The sequence below is a fragment of the Bufo gargarizans genome, chromosome 3, assembly GCF_014858855.1.
Source record: "Bufo gargarizans isolate SCDJY-AF-19 chromosome 3, ASM1485885v1, whole genome shotgun sequence".
Taxonomy (NCBI): domain Eukaryota; kingdom Metazoa; phylum Chordata; class Amphibia; order Anura; family Bufonidae; genus Bufo; species Bufo gargarizans.
The window spans coordinates 253,913,942-253,931,372 of record NC_058082.1 but is presented as its reverse complement, the minus strand read 5'-3'; the positions used below and the strand labels follow the sequence as shown (position 1 = coordinate 253,931,372).

The window sequence follows — 17,431 nt, the reverse complement described above, 5'->3', positions numbered from 1 at the left end:
GGATTTATTCAAAATTGAAGGCATACTGAACCAGCATGGCTACCACAGCATCTTGCAGCGGCATGCTATTCCATCCGGTTTGCGTTTAGTTGGACCATCATTTATTTTTCAACAGGACAATGACCTCAAACACACCTCCAGGCTGTGTGAGGGCTATTTGACCATGAAGGAGAGTGATGGGGTGCTGCGCCAGATGACCTGGCCTCCACAGTCACCGGACCTGAACCCAATCAAGATGGTTTGGGGTGAACTGGACCGCAGAGTGAAGGCAAAAAGGCCAATAAGTGCTAAGCATCTCTGGGAACTCCTTCAAGACTGTTGGTAGACCATTTCAGGTGACTACCTCTTGAAGCTCATCAAGAGAATTCCAAGAGTGTGCAAAGCAGTAATCAAAGCAAAAAGCGGCTACTTTGAAGAACCTAGAATATGACATATTTTCAGTTGTTTCACACTTTTTTTTGTTATGTATATAATTCCACATGTGTTAATTCATAGTTTTGATGCCTTCAGTGTGAATCTACAATTTTCATAGTCATGAAAATAAAGAAAACCCTTTGAATGAGAAGGTGTGTCCAAACTTTTGGTCTGTACTGTGTATATGTGTGTGTGTGTGTGTGTATGTATATATATATATATATATATATATATATATATATATATATATATATATATATATATATATATATATATATATATATATATATATATATATATATATGAAACCACTGGCAGCGCCACCCTCAAATAGTACAAAGGGAAAAACGGGTGCAAAATCCAAGTATGGTAACAGGTGCTTACCCACTTATAAAAAGTAAAAAATCGGACTGCACTCCAAGCGTATCTTCTCCAAAGATGTTTTTAATCACCCATATGATGGCAAAATATATCTAAATTTGGTTGGGCTGAAACTGTGTATTTATTCAGTGGGGAGAGAGGAGAAAGCACCCCCGACATCATCTGTTAGGCAAGAGTCGGAAGCTACCCATACACGTTAGACCACTGGCTGAACCCGTCATTCTCAGCCGACAATACACTAGCACAGGGATGGCCAACCTGCGTCTCTCCAGCTGTTGCAAACTACAACTGCTAGCATGCCCTCCAATTATAAACATATTTTAATAAATCAACAGTAGAAGTGAAGGCGAGAAACTTTATAATATATCTTATTTTTATCTAATTATCAAGCGCCAGGCTTTAAACTCTCAGACAACTCCTTTAACACTAGCTTAACCATTGTATACAACCTACAAGACACTGGCATCGAAAAGACCCCCAATAAAATAAATCTACATTTATTTCTTTAAATTAAAATAATGCCATATGTATCTGTGTAACACATTAATACAAGCAGAGACACTCAGTCCATATTTTGTACAGGTTTAATCCTGCTCCCTAAATCAAGTTACCTTTGCACTGGAAATGCCTAAAAAAGGAGAAGAGCTGGGTCTAAGGCTAGTTTCCAACTGGTGCTAGACATATCCATCAGGCTATTCTTGCAGGGAACAGCCTGCTAAACCTCTCTGCACTCTGTCATTACTGGAAGCTACTGCATCACCGTCCGACCCAGTTCACTATGAAGGGGAATAGTGGAAATCCGGCCACCGGAGCATTAGTGTGAATTTAGCCTAATGGAGGAAAAATTGTACCCAACAGGATACTGCTTACTTGCTACCCCATGCACATTTCACTCTGTCTTATCAGGAGGGAAATATTCCACTGGGACTGGATACAGGGAGCAGGGATTCGGAGTGTATTGGTAAACTTGAACTAAATATGGATTAACATTGATTGTTTTATTGGGGACTTCATTTTCTTTGTAGGTTGCATCTCATACATAGTTCTGTCCACTTTTGTTTTTGGCATCGGTGGTGAGTTGCTCATATTGATGACGGACCATTTGATTGTGTGACTGGAAGTTATACAGTATTCAATTAGGCTTCTACATTGAATCTGTAACCATTTTAGCGATCTTTGCTTGATGTTAGTAATTGAGAACATTGTTTCTATCCAGAGTCTTAAAATCTGTCCTGCCATGTCATACATTCTCACCTCTATGACAAATTGCAGAAAGGTTTGGCAATCCGGGCATGTTGGAAAGTTTTGTGATGCTGCTGTGTTTAACGCAAACCTAGACTGGAAATGGTGTAATAAAGTCACAGCTGTAAGAGAACTAGATCAGAAGTTCTGTTTCTGACATGAATCTCTTCTTACACTGCCAGCAAGCATCTTTAAAATAATGAAACACAAAATGAGAGATTTACACTGGACCATACAAAAACTCTCATTTATACAATGCTTCAGAACACTGTTAAAGAGACCCCTGGAAAATAAATGCAGCATTAGCATTTAAAAAATGACTGATCATTTAGTGCTTTTTACATAGTAGTTCTGTCATGTGGCTGTCATAAAGGACCCAGAACAGTCTATAACAGTGATGGAGAACCTTTTACAGACTGAGTGCCGAAACTGCAACCCAAAACCCACTTATTTATCGCAAAGTGCCAACACGGCAATTTAACCTGAATACCAATACAGTATACCTTCCATGTACTTTATCATTTATCTATAATGGCCTGCCTACATTTAGGGCGCTGCCTGTGCCGTTCATAGTGCGCCCTGCGCTGATGAATGGTAGGAAAAGTCTAAGGCATACTGGTACACCATAGACTCTTTCCAGGGTGTGGGTGCCCACAGAGAGGGCTCCGAGTGCCACCTCTGGCACCAGTGCCATAGGTTCGCCACCACTGGTCTATAAGTTCAGTGTTACCAGATCTGCTCTGCAGGAACAATCAGAAACTCCTTGAAGAGGTAAGTATTTCAATCTTCAGTACTAAGTAGCTGCTATCCCCGGGTTTATGCTCCAGTTCCCCGGTCTCCACCTTTAATCTCCGCTGCTTCTCTGAATCACAATCAGTAGGTGGTGATGTTTTTCTCTGTGTGATGGTCTCCTGCTGCAGCCTTTAATAAAGAGTGAATCCACATAGTGAAGATCTCCTTACACAGGTTATGCAAAGACTTTAATTTAATTTACTCACAAGATAAAAGCTTTTAAAACCGCATATGACATTATTTCCAAACTTGCACGACCAGGGATTCACTCAACTTCATCAGGGACAGAAACATACAGTCAATCAGAGATCGACCCCTGATGAAGTGGAGCGAAACCTGGGTCGGACAAGTTTGGAAAGAATGTCATATGCGGTTTTAAAAGCTTTTATCTTGTGAGTAAATTAAAGTGTCTTTGCATAACCTGTGTAAGTGGATCTTTACTATGTGGCTTCACTCTTGATTAAAGGCTACAGCACAGCGAAAAAAACATCACCAGCAATTGATTGTGATTCAGAGAAGCAGCGGAGACTGAAGGTGGAGACCGGTGAACTGGAGCATAAACCTGGGGATAGCAGCTACTTCGTACTGAAGATTGAAATACTTACCTCTTCTTCTTCAAGAAGTTTCTGATTGTTCCTACGGCACAGATCCAGTTTAAACGTTAAACTTGCAACTGTGAGAATATAGACCTATTCTTTGTGGGATCCAGCAGCTAAGTTTGCATTTAAAAAAGGACAGAATATTTTTTTATTTTTTTCTCCACATAATAATAATAATAAAATGTATTTATATATTCCGCAGCGCTTTACAAGTTCATAGGGTTCTTATACAAAACAAAAATAACTGGATAATATGCAACTGAAACCCTGGGAGTCAGGGCTCTGCTCGCAAGAGCTTACAATCTATGAGGAATTGGGGGTGACACATAAGGTAGTTGATTTTGATAAGTAGGATTTGAGGCATTATTGAAAAGACCGGAGTGGTGCCGGCCGATCTGCTTTGGGACTACTAGAGGATTGAGTTTAGGCCAGAGGAGTTGGTGGAGGTAAGGTTTAGTCTGGGAAAAATCATTTTAGGTAGCTTGATAAGCCTGCCTGAAAAGATGTGTTTTTAAGGCATGTTTGACCTAGTATTCCGGGGCAGAGTATTCCAGAGAGGAGGTGCAGCTCGAGTCTTGAAGACGGGACTGAGAGGTACAAATTATGGAGGTTATTAATCTTGGGTCGCTAACAGAACGGAGAGCACTAGTAGGGTGGTAGATAGAGATGAGGGAGGAGATATATAGAGGTGCGGCTTTGTGCAGAGCTTTGTGGGTGAGGGTGAGAAGTTTGATCTGTATTCTGTGGTGGGTGGGCAACCAGTGAAGTGACTGGCACAGACTAGTAGCATCAGTGTAGCGGTTGGATAGATAGATGAGCCTGGCTGCAGCATTTAGAACAGACTGAAGGGGGGAGAGTTTAGTGAGAGGGCGACCGATTAGTAATGTAGTAATGCGTTGCAGTAGTCTAGACGATAATGAATCAAGGCAACAACAAGAGTTTTTGCCGTTTCCACCGTAAGAACAGGGCGGATTCTCACGATATTCTTGAGGTGCAGACGACAAGAGCGTGTAAGTGATTGAATATGGGGAACAAAGGAGAGATTGAAGTCAGAAGTGGCCCCAAGACAGCGGGCATGTTGCACAGGAGATATGATAGTGCTGCAGACCGAAGTTGAAATATCAAGTTTAGGTGAGTTAGTAGATGGGGCAAAGACAAGAAGTTCAGGTTTTGAGAGGTTCAGTTTTAGATACAGAGAGGACATGATGTTAGATACCGCTGCCAGACAATTACTGGTGTTTCGGAGTAAGGCAGGGGTGATGTCAAGGGTTGAAGTGTATAGTTGGGTGTCGCCTGCATAGAGATGGTATCGAAAGCCAAATCTACTAAGTCTGTCCGATGGGGGCTGTATAGAGGGAGAAGAGTAGAGGACCTAGTACTGAGCCCTGAGGAATTCCAACATCAAGAGGAGAGGAAGAGCCAGCAAATGATACACTAAGGCCTCTTTCACACGGGCGTGAGTTTTTTTGCCCGGATAAGAGCCGGGTACGTTGCGGGAAAATGCGCGATTTTTTCTGCGCAAGTGCAAAACATTGTCATGCGTTGCACTCGCGTGAGAAAAATCGCGCATGTTTGGTACCCAAACCCGAACTTCTTCATAGAAGTTCGGGCTTGGGATTGATGTTCTGAAGATTGTATTATTTTCCCTTATAACATGGTTATAAGGGAAAATAATAGCATTCTGAATACAGAATGCATAGTAAACCAGCGCTAGAGGGGTTAAATTTTTTTTTTAACTCACCTTAGTCCACTTGCTCGCGAAGCCCGGCATCTCCTTGTGCCTCCTCTGCTGATGAACAGGACCTGGGGTGAGCTGCTCCATTAAATACAGGTTAAGGACCTTCGATGACGTCACTCCGGTCATCACATGTTATAAGGGAAAATAATAATGATCGGGTCTCCATCCCGATCGTCTCCTAGCAACCTGTGCGTGCAAATCGCATGGCATCCGTACTTGCTTGCGGATGCCATCCGATTTTCACACACCCCATTCATTTCTATGGGGCCTGCGTCACGTCGAAATCGGACAATATAGAGCATGCTGCGATTTCAACTGAACGCACAAGTGATGCGTTAAAAACAACGCTCATGTGCACAGCCCCATAGAAATGAATGGGTCAGGATTTAGTGCGGGTGCCATACGTTCGCCGCACGGATCGCACCCGCACGGAAAACTCGCCCGTGTGAAAGGGGCCTAAGGGCTGTTTCACACGAGCAGACTGTGAAAGAGTGCCAAGACCCAATGCAGACTGCAGAGGCACGGAGTATTAACATGACTGATAATGCTCTGTGCCTCTCTGTGATCTCTTTACTACGAAATCACAGTGTGATCTCTTTACTACGAGAACCAAGAGAGTGCAGTGTCCTTAAGGCCAATTGAGTGGAGCATGGTGAGGAGGCGTTTATGGTCAACGGTATCGAACGCTGCAGAGAGATCCAACAGAATCGGTAGAGAATAGTCACCATTTCTTTTTGCTGTTAGGAGATCGTTACACACTTTAGTAAGGGCAGTTTCTGTAGAGTGAAGAGGGCAAAAGGCAGATTGTAAGGGGTCAAGAAGAGAGTTTGCAGAGAGATAGCTTATTAAGCGAAAGTAGACAAGACGTTCAAGGAGTTTAGAGATGAAGGGGAGGTTAGAAACAGGTCGGTAGTTAGCAGCACAGGTCGGATCAAGAGATGGTTTCTTTAGTAGTGGGGTGATAATAGTGTTTTAAAGAGGAGGGAAAGATACCAGAAGAGAGAGAGATGTTAAAAATTGTAGTTAGGTGAGTGATGACATCCGGGAAAGGGACTGGCCAATCTGACAATCTGTCTTCCTATAGTAGAAGTATTAAGGTTTTCTACTAAATATTAATGTCATTTATGACTAGCTGAAAATATTAACATACTAAAGAAACCTATCTCAGAAGGTGTTCAGTTTTACATTGGTATACACAATTGTATTGAATTTACCTATTTAGACTTTGCTGACAAATGTTCTTGACAATTTTTTAGAAGCACCTTTACCACCTATCCGCAGAGCAACAAATGATGTCAAGCTAAATCGACTTTCCCAAGAATATGATCAGCTGCCATCATGCTCAGGTAACTTTCATGTACCTTCAGAGTATTACATTTTGACATTAGCTGGGTGTGGTATTTTCTCTATTAACATTGTATTTGGCACAGCTGGTTGCCAGACCAATCACTGAAAAATAAATGTTGGTTTATTAGTAGATGGTCTTATAACTTGAATTGAGTCCTAACTTTGGCCAATTTTTTAACCCTTTTCATCTTTAGGGTCAATTTGTACCTTTTAAAAGAAATGTTATCAGTAAATGACCTATTGTTTAAATTATGTTTTTATGTTAAACATATTTTTTAATTTGTGATGATTATTTATAATTTTTCTTATGTTAATATTTGTAAAAAAATGTTGCAAAGGCCACCAAACCTAATAATCAGCACCACGTCTGTACAAACCACTTTACTGCAGTTACCTGCTTATCATTACAAACAGGATTAGAATGATGGATATCACATATAATTACAGATAGCATGATCCGCCATTTGCAATAGATGATTGTCAAAGCTTATCTGCTCCATCCCGACCTCTGCATAGGTCACAGAGCATGCCTAGAAAACTCTCCCGTAGAAGTCAGTGAGTCTGACCCTATCCATTGTGTCTATGACCTATGGTGGTTGCTGTGAAGCATATCTCTAAATTCTGTTAGGAACAGCTCAGGCAAGATGTCTGTCCCCATTTTCATGTGCAGGAAATAGAAGAAAAAAATCTGCAATCAGAAAATTCAAAACAAATTGCCACTTAAACTGCCAGAACAAAAAAAAATTGGTGAAGCATTCCCTTTTGAAGGGGTTGTCCACTTGCTTTAGGGCTCTTTCACACCTTCGTTCTTTTCTTCCGGCATAGAGTTCCGTCGTCGGGGCTCTATGCCGGAAGAATCCTGATCAGTTTTATCCTAATGCATTCTGAATGGAGTTAAATCCATTCAGGATGCATCAGGATGTCTTCAGTTCCGGAACGGAACGTTTTTTGGCCGGAGAAAATACCGCAGCATGCTGCGCTTTTTGCTCCGGCCAAAAATCCTGAAGACTTGCCGCAAGCCCGGATCCGGAATTAATGCCCATTAAAAGGCATTGATCCGGATCCGGCCTTAAGCTAAACGTCGTTTTGGCGCATTGCCGGATCCGGCCTTAAGCTTTTTCTGAATGGTTACCATGGCTGCCGGGACGCTAAAGTCCTGGCAGCCATGGTAAAGTGTAGTGAGGAGCGGGGGAGCAGTATACTTGCCGTCCGTGCGGCTCCCGGGGCGCTCCAGAGTGACGTCAGGGCGCCCCAGGCGCATGGATGACGCGGTCGCATGGCACGTCATCCATGCGCATGGGGCGCTCTGATGTCATTCTGGAGCGCCCCGGGAGCCGCACGGACTGTAAGTATGCCGCTCCCCCGCTCCCCGCTCCTACTATGGCAACCAGGACTTTAATAGCGTCCTGGCTGCCATAGTAACACTGAAAGCATTTTGAAGACGGATCCGTCTTCAAATGCTTTCAGTACACTTGCGTTTTTCCGGATCCGGCGTGTAATTCCGGCAAGTGGAGTACACGCCGGATCCAGACAACGCAAGTGTTAGTAGGGCTCTGATGGTAAGCTGATCAGTTTTTTTTTTTTTTTTGTCAAATCTTTATTTTCATTTTGACTGAATATTTTTAGCAAATTTCATTTCGTATTCAAATAGTAACAAATAACAATAAACTACTCCAAGTACATTAAAGGTCACAGTTGAGTAAGTGTCCATTTTCATAAGCAAGCGTACATATACAATTTAGTTTTAAGCAAGCATGTGGTCAGCCTCATGTCTGACTTAAGCAACAATGGATGTAAAACATTCGTATCCCACCCATTCTTCCCGTTATATCAGAATGTGAATTTATCTATAGATAAGTACTTATAGAAAGTACATATAGCAACTGCTAGCTAGTGAATTTTTTTATACCATTCAAACCATTTTCCCCATGCAATTAAATATTTATCATGTGACAGCGATTCCCAGCTCGTTAATTCTTCTAATTGGACCTTATATACCCATTCTTTAAAACTCGGGATCTCCTTAGATCTCCAATATTTTTGTATCAGCAGTTTGGCTGCTGCAATAAGTTGAGCAGATAAGGAATGTTTGCAAGTTTGTAATTACAATCAGGTAAATTGAGTAGCGCCACTAGTGGGGTGATAGGAGAGGTTATTGTACATTTTTTTTTTGTACCTCTTTGGAGATCATAACCCAGTATTTGGTAATTAACGAGCTTGACCACCAAATATGGTACATAGTACCTTTTTCCTTTCCGCACCTCCAGCAGTCTGCAGAATGAGAAGGGCTAATAGCATGAAGTTTGTCAGGTGTTTTGTACCATCTGGTGACTAGCTTAAAGGAGTTTTCCTGGATTTTTATACACCGCAAGTACCCATGGGAATGGGTAAATATTCTTCCTACAGTCTCATCGTCTAAGGCTTGGCCTAACTCTTTTCTCCATTGTTCAATAAACTGGTCTAGCATCTGAATCCATGTCCAATATTTTGTTATACAGCAGCAAGAGTTACTTTTTTGCTTATTGGCTGATTCCACACTGCATCATACCATGTGGGGGTATAATCGCTGTGAGTGTTTGTCAAATATTCTGTACAAATCTTGTTCATTTGGGAATAGTGGGTTAAGGACCATGGAATACGCTTAAACCGTGCTTTTAGAGTTTGTAGGGTGGGGACTAGTCTATTTTCCAAAAAATCTCCTACTGCTATATTACCTAATGCTGCCCAAAGTCCTAGATCATCTTTTAAAGTCTGCATTAAATATGTACGGTAAGTGCCTGATAGGCGTAAAAGGTGAAAGGCAGCGAGAGGGATGTAGAGATCCTGATAGTTTGTACCAAGAGTCCAAGATACCTTTTAATGAGCTAGGTGCCTCTAGTCTACCTTGGGGTTTTGTGTGGAAATCCTACAGCATAGCTAGGCCTCTCGGCCCTAAAACTTTTCTTGCTATTTTGCAACCTAGTTTATTTATCCCAGGGTCCCACATTTATCTATCTGCTTTAGGAGTGCTGGGAACGCTGCTATTGGATCAGATAAAAGTAATAGCATATCGTCCGCAAATGCGGCTACTCTTATCCCTTGTATTGCCCGATCTTGCCTGATAGCTTGGAGGAATGTTTCTAGGCAAAGGATAAATAGAGTTGGTGACAACGGGCATCCTTGCCGTGTCCCATTGCGTATAGTTAAGGAAGGTGAGAGAATACCATTAATACGTATTTTTGCCGTGGGTGAGGAGTACAGTGACAGCACAGTGGCCACGAATTGAGGGTGGAAAGCCAAATCTATATAGGGTGGCTTCTATGAACTGCCAATCCACTCTGTCAAATGCCTTTTCGGGATCACAGGTTGTTCTGCTGCTTGGGGACTGCAGCATTCAACTGTAATATGCAGGGGAATGGACAACAAATCTTCAATTCCTCAGCAGAACCACCACAGGTAGATGAAGCATTATATTATCCCAATGGACTGTTAAGCCTAATGTTTTTGGTTTATCTAAAAGACAGCCTCTTTAAAGGGGGATTCTTGGTGTTTAATACTAATGACCTATCCTCAGGATGGGTCATCGGTATCTGATCAGTTGGAGTACGACTCAGGGCACTGTGCCGATCAGCTGTTTGAAGAGGCCGCAGCACTCCGTTGAGTGGCTCAACCTCTTCATAGGACAGTGACATCATGTACATGGGTGACATAGACTAGGTGCAGCTCAGTTCCATACTAGTTAATAGGTCTGAGCTGCAATGCCAAGCACTGCTGCTGTCCAATTGGACGGTGCAGTGCTTGATAAGCTGTAAAGAGAGCTGTGGCCTTTTCAAACGGCTGATCACAGGGGGTTCCAGGAGTCGGACCTCCACCCGTCAGATACTTGTGACCTATCCCAAGTACAGGTCATCAGTTTAAAACCCCTTTAAAGTCATCCAGTTTATTACCCTGACCTGGTCATGTGCTTGTAACCTGTTGACGTTTATAGGACTTAATTTCTGGGGAACAGTTAGAGAACCTATTCAGTGTTGAAGTTCTTACAGTTGTTACCTTAGCAATTGGATATTCTAGAGATTTCTATATGCAAGTTTGTAACAGCACATTGATAATAACTTCCACTAGCTGTTAATTTGTAGCACTCTTTTATGCTTTCTCCCTTTCACTTCAAGAGTCAATCTCAAGCCAAATGTGTTTTCTTGGCAAATATTTTTATTCCTGCAATCGGTACATTTATTTTAACACACATCATTGAGACATTACAAAAGCAGTCAACTGTCAGGGTTTCAATTCATGGAGACTGAAGAGGCTGTGATGGTTCTTGAGCTTTTACTGTAATTTGGAAGTTATATAGTATTCAGGCAGTGAAAAATATGACTATAACAGAACTGTCGAAAAGAAAGACGAGCACCTTCAAATAAAAAAAAAATGGGGAGGTTCAGGTACAATCTACCATAGCTGCAATGTAAAAGCAAACCAGGATGACAAGTAGCAGCGCACTTCTTTATGCACATAACACGTGCAAACACTGGAAACATGAATAAAAGTGGATTGCGTCACTGATATACTTACTATAGGAAAATTAAAAGCTCTTCTGCGCACATTTTTTATCTGTATTGTGTTGGGCCCATCTACCAGTGACATGACTGCTTCCAACAGATGGGACCTACACTAACAGACTTGCCTTTCCTGGGCTTTTGGCCTACAAAATTCAGGACAATGTAGAATCCAGCTACATGTTTTACTGATGAGAAGCACCAGACACATGGGCGGGTGTTCATGATCTAATAGGGGAAGCCACTCCCTTAATATGAGATAACTGTCACTTTAAGAGAAATTACATTTCATAGTTTGAGCTGCAGCCACACAGTGGCAAAAAAAAACTGGCTACTGTTGTAAGCATCACGGAAAGCTACTTCCTGAAACCTAAAGAGAACTTAAAGGGAATCTGTCGCCTACTTTGAGAGTTTTAGACCGCTCATATCACATTATAGTACCTTTTTATTGTGTCTGTTCCATGTCCAGAAGCTGAAAAAAACCACTTTATAAAGATATGCGGATTAGGTCTCGCAAGTACCCAGGCCCCTCTCTGATGTGCCAGCATAACCGCTCCCCTAGCAGTCCTTTGTCCTGCCCTCCTCTTCTACTTCCTCCTCTGGCTTAGAGAGCTCGCGCGAGCATCAGTCATCGATGGGCTCGGCGGTGACTGGTGCTCACACAAGATCTCTAAGCCAGAAGAGGAGGATGAAGTAGGAGAAGAAGGCGGGTCAGAGGACTGCTAGGGGAGCGGTTTTGCTGGCACATGAGGGGCCTGTGCACTTGTGGCCATAATGCCACCCCTGGGCACTTGCGGGACCTAATCTGCATATCTTTATAACGTTTTTTTTTTTCCTGCTTCTGGATGTGGGACAGACACAGTAAAGGTACTACAACATGATATGAGCGGTCTAAAACACTCAAAGTAGGTGACAGACTCCCTTTAAAGCAAAAGTGGGAAGTAACTAGCAAATACTAAAACTGTGTAGTCATGTAGCTAGTTTTTCTTAGCCAAATTATCTAATAAACAGTTAAATAATTGATTAGACAGTCACTTATGTTTTAACACTTTTCTAGGCGCTGTAATTTATTTTTCAGCTAGATAAGCTACAAAATAATTGACTTTGACGAATAAAAAAACTGTTTTTTATGATAGGCGATCAGCACACATCACAGAAAAATGATAATACACTCATTGCTTTAGAAAAATTGCATTGAAATAGCTTAATGTTGTCTCTCAGTCCCTAGTTCCTCCTCCTGCCAGCATATTTGTTTGGATCAGTCACTTTTAAAGGAATTCTACACAAATATTTTCTAGCCATTTCGATAATAGACTAGAAACGTAAATGGAGAGATAGTAGTTAGTGATATGGCACTCATATATTTGGAGAATTTGCTTAATTGATTTTATTTGATAATTCAGTATTTCATAAGTCGCAATACGTTAAAAAAAAAAAGTCCTAAACACTTAAAATGTACATAAATAATAACTATATAATAAAACATCACTAAAATGACGAATTGTAATTAATATCACTCAGGCGTGAGAAGGAACACTGATTGTTCGCATAGGTTTAGCAGCATAGACAATGTCCACAACAATCAAGGGCCGGGTAGTTCGATTATAATAATCACTGTCCTCTATTGGTATAGCATACTGTTTAGTCTTTCTCCGAAAAACAGCTTGTCTCAATTCAGATGGTTACTATGAATAATATGTGCTATATATATATCCACACCGTACGTTTCAGTACTTCATAAAGTCACTGTATTAATGCCATAACTCTGTGTAGTATAATCCACAAGTAAGTTACAATTTGAGTTGTTTGGGAATTCGGCTCTGGGTGGCGTCCCACCTGTTTTGAGCTATAATATTCCCTTACCTCCAAAGTGAAGTGCGGCTTTCTCCTCTAATCCCAGCTGCTTTGGCGTCCCTCATGCTCAAATCCTGACTCTTTCCAGTCAGAGTGTGGGTGGATCAATCACACTTCAGGCAGTTCTGTGGAGCACTTGTTTGTAAGTGGGACGGATCGGTTTCCCAATTGGCAGATAAGGGGGTAAAGGTGTAGATATTCTCCAGCGTACGCAGGGACAGTGGTGTGAAAAGACCCAATATTGCCTGCGTAAAACTTTGCTTCAATTTGCTGATAGCATTCTTTAGAAATGTTGCTGATAGGATAGCATCTTGCAGTTGATGGAGATTTGAGGGATGCACATCCAAGGCACGAAGCTCCCGTTCCACCACATCCCAAAGATGCTCTATTGGGTTGAGATCTGGTGACTGTGGGGACCATTTTAGTACAGTGAACTCATTGTCATGTTTAAGAAACCAATTTGAAATGATTTGAGCTTTGTGACATGGTGCATTATCCTGCTGGAAGTAGCCATCAGAGGATAGGTACATGGTGGTCATGAAGGGATGGACATGGTCAGAAACAATGCTCAGGTAGCCCGTGGCATTTAAACGATGGCCAATTGGCACTAAGGGGCCTAAAGTGTGCCCAGAAAACATCCCCAACACCATTACACCACTACCAGCAGCCTGCACAGTGGTAACAAGGCATGATGGATACATGTTCTCATTCTGTTTATGCCAAATTCAGACTCTACCATTTGAATGTCTCAACAGAATCCGAGACTCATCAGACCAGGCAACATTTTTCCAGTCTTCAACAGTCCAATTTTGGTGAGCTTGTGCAAATTGTAGCCTCTTTTTCCTATTTGTAGTGGAGATGAGTGGTACCCGGTGGGGTCTTCTGCTGTTGTAGCCCACCTTTCTTTCCTATTCTGACATTCAGTTTGGAGTTCAGGAGATTGTCTTGACCAGGACCACAACCCTACATGCATTGAAGCAACTGCCATGTGATTGGTTGACTAGATAATCGCATTAATGAGAAATAGAACAGGTGTTCCTAATAATTCTTTAGGTGAGTGTATATAGCACATATTATTCATAGTAACCATCTGAATTGAGACAAGCTGTTTTTCGGAGAAAGACTAAACAGTATGCTATACCAATAGTGGACGGTGATTATTATAATCGAACTACCCGGCCCTTGATTGTGGTGGACATTGTCTATGCTGCTAAACCTATGCGAACAATCAGTGTTCCTTCTCACGCCTGAGTGATATTAATTACAATTCGTCATTTTAGTGATGTTTTATTATATGGTTATTATTATTTATGTACATTTTAAGTGTTGTTTATGACTTTTTTTAAACTTATTGCGACTTATGAAATACTCAATTATCAAATAAAATCAAGTGTTTAAGCAAATTCTCCAGATATGAGTGCCATATCACTTACTATCTCTTTATTATCCTTTGGTGTTTTGGAGTTAACACTTTGAGATATTGAGCACCACTCCATCCTGCTGATTGATAGAGCCACCTCATCCTATATATGTAATCGGAGAGATGTTTAGTTTTTAAACTTAGTTTGTCTAAATGTAAATATATAAAAGAATTGCTGATCCAGTTATGCCCTATTGTGCATTTGTTAATAGGATCAAGATATGTTACATGTATTCTGCTTCATGGAAACAACTAGTTAAAGGGGTATTCCTGCCTGAAGCATTTATCTGCTGGATAGGTGATAATTGCTATGCTAGAACCTAGTGGATAGGTGATAAATGTTTCAGCCTCGAATACCACATTTTTTAAATTTAATATCTTTATTAGTATATAAAAGGAATACACAAAGAAATAATTTGAGTAAACACTCAATATAGTTAATACCTTATTTCCTTTTCCCTCTTCAAATAAAATTCAAAGCAACGTTAACAGTGTAGTGGTTCATTTCGCCTATGCCAATGATGCAAGCAAATTATTCCTGGGTTCAGTCACAGATTACATAGGATTAATTTATCATCAAGAGCCGCTCATAACAGAGTTTCTCCAAAGCAGACAACCACTTTACACAAATCTCAAGTGTGGCCTTGTGACCATTATACATTATGCTAGATAATGTGGTTATTTCTGTTTTGAGTGCAAGCTTCAAAGAGGAGATTGTGTTTACTTTTGTTACATGAGTTTTGTGTGTGTTTTTACAGATTGTCCACAAGTACCAGCCAGACCGCCCAAACCACTCCCCCGCAGAACGGCACCTGAGATTCACCACAGGAGACCTTACAGCGCGGATTGTTCAACAGAGAATGTAGATGCAAAAATAGCAAAATTAATGGGTGAGGGCTACTCCTTTGAAGAAGTAAAAAGGGCTCTGGAAATCGCTCAGAATAATGTGGATGTGGCCCGCAGCATACTTAGAGAATTTGCATGCTGTCCTCCACCGATCTGCCCACGATTAAACTTGTAACAAAATGACATAGCTTTTAAGACTTCACTCTTGGAGCAAAGCGGAAGAATGGATTTCATTTATCACCTTAATTTAAAACTGTCATTCCAGCATTTTTTTTCCTACAAAACATATGACAATGCTTACGGGCCTGAATCCAAGTTTACTTGGTTATATGTCAAAATTAAAGATGGAGAAAAAAATCAAAAATTGTTCATTTGGAAAATATGATCTATACAGTTCATGCATATAGGAAAGCCTATTTCGTTCTCTGAAATAATCTGTGAATTATTTTTTTCTCTTGTTTAGAGCTGGTAAGTTTTTTTATGATTTTTATTTTTTATTTTTTTGCTTTGTTATATTTTAAAAAAAGAATAATTTGTGTTGTAGACATTCAGCAGCACTTTCTGACCTCATTGCATTCTGGAAAATGCTTTTCATTCTCTGTATTTTATTTCTTTTTGTACAACTTTAATTTATCCAAATATACTGCAAAAAAGTGGCCTTTACTACTGACATACTGAGTTATTTTGTATTAGGCTAAATTGCATTTGAATGTGTAAAGAATACAATTTTTTTTGCGGAACAATTGCCTTTACAAATGTATTTTGATATCATTGTGTAGCAAAGCCGAATTACTTTGGATATGGCAACTTTACATTTTTTTTATGAAGAACATGCATACGAGCAAAAGCATACAATAAACATCCGGATCATCCTTTTGTACTCTGGTGCTTGTAGAAAATAAGCATCAAAGTACCAACTTATTTAAAGAGCTTGACGTCATCTTTGCCAGGGTGTTGGTGCTGAATGATGCATTATCCGACCTAGTCAATTACAATCTGTACATTTTATAAGAATTAAATGTAACTTTTGCCATCAGTAAAATGAATACATGAATTTTGTATCCTCTCAAGCATCACGACTGAACTTTTGGGCAACCATACCAGTGCATTGGCTGCAACAAACTCATTCCATTTAATATCCTTGAAAAGGTACAATTATGTATGTGCTTGATTTGAACAGGCTCATTCTTTCTATACTTTGTGATGCTGCATCTGTAAACCTAGTTTGACAATGGAAATTAATGTTTGCATTGCTAGTGTTTCTAAAGTGTTTTATAAGCCATACTACTTGAACAGGTCAGTCAAATGCAATAAAGAAAAGCACCAATATAAAATCCTCAATGAAATAATGGCTTGTTCATTTTACATCTTTTTGCACAACTGCCCGTTTGGAAAAAAAAATAAAAAATCATGCCAACGTAATAAAAAATATCCTATCCTATCTGTCAGTATGTCCTTTTATGATCAAATAAGTTACAGAGATGTAAGTTATTTTCATATTAAATACACAAGTAGTATGTGAATTAGTATGTGAATTGAGTTACAAAATTACAGTATTATCAGCAGTTTTGAAGTAAAAGTATGTTGGTTATGAATGGAATTATCTTTTTCTAATATACTTACACAGTGCTCATTCTATTAGCTGCCACGCTTACCCCTCTCTCAGCCTTAAAGGGGTATTCTGCCTGTGTGGCGTTATCACCTACCCACAGGATAAGGGATAACTATTAAATAAGTGGCAGGATCCCCACAGATCACAAGAACAGGGAACCCGTACACCATGTAGCCCCTCAAAACTAATGGAGCAGCAACTCCGGCATGCACACAGCCGCTCCCATTTATTTCTTTTGGAGATGGCCAAGTACAGTGCCCGGCCATTTAACTCCCTTCAAAATTAATTGAGCAGCCACACGCATTCTGGACCAGCCACTCCTTGGGGTGCAGGGTCCCCATTATTGTGATTGGTAGGACCCACATCAATATAATAGTTATCCTCTACTCCAACCGGAATACCATTTAAATCTATGTAATAGAGATTATTAGAAACCTTGTGAGTGGCATACTTTTAGGATGAGACTGCACAAGGCAGTAGTGATGTGGTCACCAAGTGGGCAAAAACCGCAGTGGCATGATTTGGGCATATGCCAAAGAGCTCTCAATGCTGATTTTGTCAAGCGCCATGGAAAATCAGGTAGAACATAGTGCCCTTAAATCGGCTTAGAAAGCTATTAAACATTTACACACTCTACAAAGAACATCCATTGGT

The 17,431-nt window shown here is 40.6% G+C and overlaps 1 protein-coding gene across 4 annotated transcripts in view; it reads left to right on the top strand.

Annotated features, from left to right (window-relative positions):
• CBLB (Cbl proto-oncogene B) overlaps nt 1-16,606 on the top strand; it is a 142,459-nt gene extending 125,853 nt beyond the window's left edge. For 2 of the 4 annotated variants that reach the window (XM_044285289.1, XM_044285287.1), the window contains 3 exons: nt 6,423-6,512; nt 13,655-13,711; nt 15,078-16,606. In XM_044285289.1, coding sequence (XP_044141224.1) covers nt 6,423-6,512; nt 13,655-13,711; nt 15,078-15,340 — 410 coding nt within the window. In that variant the 3' untranslated portion in view covers nt 15,341-16,606. The remainder of the gene's footprint in view (nt 1-6,422; nt 6,513-13,654; nt 13,712-15,077) is intronic. The other 2 variants (XM_044285290.1, XM_044285288.1) reach the window with 1 other exon arrangement.
• Nucleotides 16,607-17,431: the final 825 nt, after the last annotated feature.